At 34.6% G+C, this 5,280-nt stretch overlaps 1 protein-coding gene across 2 annotated transcripts; it reads right to left on the reverse strand.

Moving 5' to 3' along the window:
- LOC111280780 (plant cysteine oxidase 4-like) lies at window positions 1-5,280 on the reverse strand. 2 transcript variants are annotated; one of them, XM_022868246.2, is made up of 6 exons: window positions 5,120-5,280; window positions 4,187-4,574; window positions 3,884-4,047; window positions 3,550-3,697; window positions 491-694; window positions 1-408 (listed from the first exon to the last, which is right to left on the reverse strand). In XM_022868246.2, the coding sequence occupies exons 2-6, from the start codon at window positions 4,284-4,286 to the stop codon at window positions 290-292; spliced, it is 735 nt and encodes a 244-aa protein (XP_022723981.2). In that variant the 5' UTR covers window positions 4,287-4,574; window positions 5,120-5,280; the 3' UTR covers window positions 1-289. The 2 variants fall into 2 exon arrangements, with proteins under 2 accessions (XP_022723981.2, XP_022723983.2); XM_022868248.2 differs by having other exon boundaries at window positions 4,187-4,309; window positions 5,120-5,255.

The following is a 5,280-nucleotide window of genomic DNA, read 5'->3' on the forward strand; positions in this document are numbered from 1 at the left end:
TAAAGCTATGAGAAAATTTCATAAAGCAAAGATAAAATAATATGCATTGTTTAGCAATAAATTCTCGACAACAACTCTGATATTAGGAAGAACATGTTCTTTCTATCGACATTCACCATTAAGCAGGCATATAAAACACTTGTATAATACATACAAACAGATTCCTCAAGTAGCTAATGACAAGATTTATTGCCACCAGAATTGACAGTTAACATTCCAACAATGTGTGAAATGGTTCTTATTTTATAGAGCCAATATGACTAATGGTATGGTCCTCTCCAAAATCACTTTATTGTCTAATAATGGGGCCTCTATACTGTCCCCTGCGGACCACAAAGCTTTCAGGTGGTTGAATCTCTTCCAACCAAGCCACTTTAGAGGGATTAATACCACACAACTGATCAACACCTTTTGGAGAAGAAAAATGGAGAAAACTGGTTAATCAGAATTAAACAAATTTATTTAGTATGAATAGATGAAAATTTAGTACCTTCCACATTTCTCTGATGGATTCTCCTAAAATAAGAGCAGTGACGCCCATCTTCTGAAGAGTAAGGGGGTGAAAGAACATCAAACAGTGCACATGGAGTTAAAGCTTTGAAGCTATGAATGTTGCCACCAGTGGTCGGATAAAGAATTGTTGTTCCAGAGGGAGCAGTCACTTCACAATCTCTAACAAGTTTTGCAGGTCTTGCTGTAATTTTCACCAATCAAGAGTTAATTCTTGAAGAAAATTGGGAAAGAATTTTTTTTTCAAATGAAGTTATAACTTTCATGCATTTGTTGTTTCTCAAATCAATATATAGGCCAAAAAATTAGTTAATACAACTACAAAACAAATGCAATATCAACCCATTTTGTCTTGCAAAAGCTGAGGACTAAACAAGGTTTTCTAGAGAAAATGGGGAGCTCATTTGGCCATGCAACCATATGGGCAGATTAAAAAAATGTACAGCTAAATGGTGGCCCGTATATAGAACCAAATCAACCAACAGAGAATTAAAAGTCTTTAATATAAAAAAACTCAAGCATATATAAATATAGTGGTTGAAAATTTATTTGATCCTTTCAAATTTTCACAGCTCAAATATCCAAGTACAAAGGAAATTTATAAAATCGAAAACCTACACAGAAGGAGATGAGTGTTAAAATATTAAAGCAGCATTCCTCGAAATTAAAGTGTACAGCTACTATAGGATACAATTTTATCCTAATCAACCGAATTTATTGAGAAAGATTCCTTTTTTTGGGCCAAGGGGTTGAGAGTCAGATGTCAGTAAGCATATTATGTGTTTCAGATCCTGTTCATGCTGTTGCATAATATCCCCTTGGAACAAGAAAACCACAAGCTAGACAAGAAAACACCCTGTGATCTTGTCGAACTGTTGAAAGAAATTAAGCATTCATGGGTTAAATGTCTACACTATCCAAATTTCATATAGATAGCCTCTGTATCAGATTTACATGCTTCCAGGGTTTTTTGCACCCTCAAGGAGGCCCAGTCAATCAACTAACCAACATCATCAGCAAAACAGCCAATTCCCAACTATCTAGTGTGTGCATAATCTTGAGAGCAACAAAAAGGCCAATGGCCACCACAAAGCATTGATAATAATCCATGCTTTATTGCCAAAAGCTTTGAGTTAAGGGAAGCTTGGAGATAAAAACCATGTGGAGTAAGCAGAAGTGGTTGCATCAGTAGAAAAGTAACAAAGTTTCAGGGCAGTTGAGGTGGTTGTAATGGTCTTAAGGTAAACACTTTTTTCTCTTAAAAGTTTCCTGCCTAGCACAAAACAGCACCCACAAATAACCATGAGTCATCCTAAACAGAACTCTAAAACATTGGGGGTCTGATATACCTTCAATTACCAAGACCACCAGTTACAACTAATACCAAGGATACTATATATTCTTGGCTTAAGCTACTGGGAAATGCATGCATGTCTGAATTTATCAGTATTCATTATCACAAGGAGCCATGAATTGTTCAATCTTAACATCTAGGTGACTCTTCCAAATGATAGTTCTTGCAGAATAGCAATATGACTTTTAAGCTTAATCTGACAACCAAACGTACTTCACAATAGATACCAAATGCTGGAAAGTATCAATTTGAAGAGCTTTGACTGAACTATATCTTAACATTGCAAATAGTAATAGATAGTAATGAATGAATGAAAGATGCATAATCTATTAAAGAAGAGACGTTGTTCTGCTTTCAGAAATTCATATAAGCAACTACCTCTTCAAAGCACTTCTCTATTCCATGATTAAAATAAAGTCTTAAAAACATAACACAGCTGAGGAAATGATAAATTAGGTTATTTGCTTTAATAATGGTAGGAAATGATGGCTGTAAAAAATAAAAATTTGTCTCATACAAGATCCTATTTGAGAAACACCCCCCCCCCCCCCCCCCAGATGCATATTGAAATGAAGCAGCAATAATAATCAATTCAATTTGAAACAAAGTTATGGTTTTGAATAATTTCAAATACATCACAGCTGTCAGAATTTTGATTGTCTAAAAAGGATAATCATTGCAAATCTTGTGAGCATAAGGAAGCAGGATATGCTCTACTGGCACATGTATCTTATCTTTGCTCAGACAAAGTCAAAGGATCAACTATTTTCTACCAATTAAAAGTTCAAAACAATCTTAAGAAACCTGCAACAGCTCAAAGAGCAATACATTTGAATGGGTTTGAAGTGGTTTTAATCATAATAAAAATTACAAATTAATTATATATTTTTTAGTATGTTTGGAGTGGTCGGCTATAGAATTACACTTCATTGACAGCTCTAAAGTTCTGATCCAACATGACATTTTTCCTTCAATATGTAGGCGCACACAAAAACATACAGGCATCAAGCAGGAGGAAGCAAGCACGAAGGACATACAACGATTCCATATTGAAGAAATATAAAAGTAAAGGAGCATAAACACGTTTGGAGAAAATAAGATGAAATACAGTGATTGAGTTTATCCCAAACTAACCATGCACCATGAGGCAGAGAGTAACACAGATCAAGGAAGATGATATGGACGTTGGACTATAACAAACTATGTAAGTAATACAACTTTTAATACTAGAATAGTCTTCTACATAGTTATTTGAATGTAATCAGTACAGCATAGATATCAACATATTGCATTGAAACAGAAAAAAATAAGTGTAGACCAGCATATTATTTACCATTGTTTACTTTTTTATTTTCATGCAGCCATGAGGTTTCAAGGTTTTATGTCTAAGCTTACTTTTTAACTTTGAGAATGTTTCTCTTCTAATACATCAACTCTTAGACACCAATATCCACACACTACTATTCCAGAAACCAGAGGACAATACTTTAATTTCATCTTGATCTCTGCTATTTGCTAGCAAAACAAGCCATAACATTCTCAACCTTCTAAAAATTATTAGAATTCAACAACAACAAATGATCGCGTTAAGTTGAACAAAGGAAAATCCTATTTTAAAACATCATGCGATTGCCACTATTTTAATAAAAAAAACCATGTAGAAACTCAACAGATAGAAAGGGCACCTTGAGATAAATCAGCTTGACCAGGCAAATCAAGCCAATCATATGATTTCACATGAAGCGAACCATACAGAACCTTGCTCAGAACAGTCATTCCAGGATGATTATGAAGTGGTATGACAGAGGAAGGTGACATACAGAAGATCCCTATCTGCGGCAAAGCACCAAAATGCACAAAGCATGAGTCATTGATGAAGGAAATCAAATTTTAGTCACAACCCCACCCCCCCCCCGAAATGAGAAGAAAGAAAAGCTCCTTCCTAGTGAAGATCATTTTAAGAAGTTCAGATGCACAAATACAATAGCAGTTATAGCATGCAACTATTAGATTGCTTACAGAAAATCTGTCACACTCATGCAAGTGTAAATATTTTACTGCAGGTGGATACTGATGATTTCTATTTTGCCCTTTTCTCCCGTTGCTTCCATTTATCAAAACATTCCATCCACGTGATAGTTTTGCCTCCTGTTCGAGACCCACATTGGAAGGTTTCAATTCATCTGGAATGGCATAAGTGAAAGTGTTAAAAGAATATGCATATACTAGCTAGATGACCCTAAAATTATTTCAATGAAATGGAAGTTTACAGCCTTCATAAGGAAACTTTCAATTAAAGTAACATAAAAGTAACTTTCTCACCTAAAATAGCACAAACACTATCCAGAGCTTCTTCTGATATAGGACCATTGGTTGAGAAGGATTCTTTGCAAGTGTCATACAGTTTCTGAACCACTGGCATGATTAGATCAGAGGAACAAAACTCTGAATCAACCAGCCAATAGATTACCAGATTGAAAGATTAAAGAATTCAATTTCTAGACAACTAAAAACTTTGACATGAAATCAAACAACCAACTCCTAAGAACAGTCCAGGTTACTCAATTTTATGATAGAGCATTCAAAAACAATTTCCTGTCTCTGCACCAATTACAAAATCCAGTCCTACGAGAACCCAAAGGGCAGCTATATATATGCAAGGCACTGGTAGTTAATTAATCCTTTCCTCTCCAAGCTCAAGAAATTGCACCTATCACAAACAAAACATAAATGCAAGACTACAAATTAAACAAAACAACATCATCCTAAATCCTCAAAAATAAGAATAAGAGGAAAAACAATCAAGTAAAGCGATTCCTTGGTGTATTCAGATTTGCACATCCTTAACAATCAAAAGGGTTTCAAACAGAATTTCTTGTTTCCTTAGGATTTAATTAAATTAAAGTACTAAACCACAGAAATTAAAAACTAAATATGGGCTTATGCATAATAAATATAAACTTTTTGATCCTTCTGGGTTTTCCCTGGAAACAAACAGAAAACAATGCTCACTAATGTCATGTGATTGCATAACAGATTAGAGTCAAAACCAATCCCAGTTAAAACTGAAACAGAAGAAGAATAAGAAGAACTAAAGCATGTGAAAATAGCAATAAAATGAACCCATCATACCAGAATCTTATAAACTGTCTTTGTTGATATCAAAATTTAAAAGGTAAAAAGAAAAGCATAAATTTTAGTGTAATTTAAGATAAAGAAAAAAAAAAAATAGAGACAGAGACTTGGGGGGAGTACCTTCACCAGGGCCTGGGGGTTCGGGTTTGGGTTTAGCATGAGAAAGTGAAAGAGAGAAGAAGGCAGCAGTTAAGAACAAACCAAGCCGTCAATGTTTGTTTTGAAGTTGTTCTTGTGTACTTGAGTACTGTTGTTGTTGCAGCTGTGTTTTTGCCTAGAAT

The sequence above is a fragment of the Durio zibethinus genome, chromosome 28, assembly GCF_047325235.1.
Source record: "Durio zibethinus cultivar Kanyao isolate XHJ-2024 chromosome 28, ASM4732523v1, whole genome shotgun sequence".
NCBI classification, from domain to species: domain Eukaryota; kingdom Viridiplantae; phylum Streptophyta; class Magnoliopsida; order Malvales; family Malvaceae; genus Durio; species Durio zibethinus.

Coding starts and splice junctions, on each gene's coding strand:
- LOC111280780 (XM_022868246.2), bottom strand. CDS start 4,286: ATGCCAGTGGTTCAGAAACTGTATGACACTTGCAAAGAATCCTTCTCA. Junction 4,048..4,186: donor TAGTGTTTGTGCTATTTTAG/GTGAGAAAGTTA, acceptor ATGCCATTCCAG/ATGAATTGAAACCTTCCAAT. Junction 695..3,549: donor TCAAGCTGATTTATCTCAAG/GTGCCCTTTCTA, acceptor TGAAAATTACAG/CAAGACCTGCAAAACTTGTT.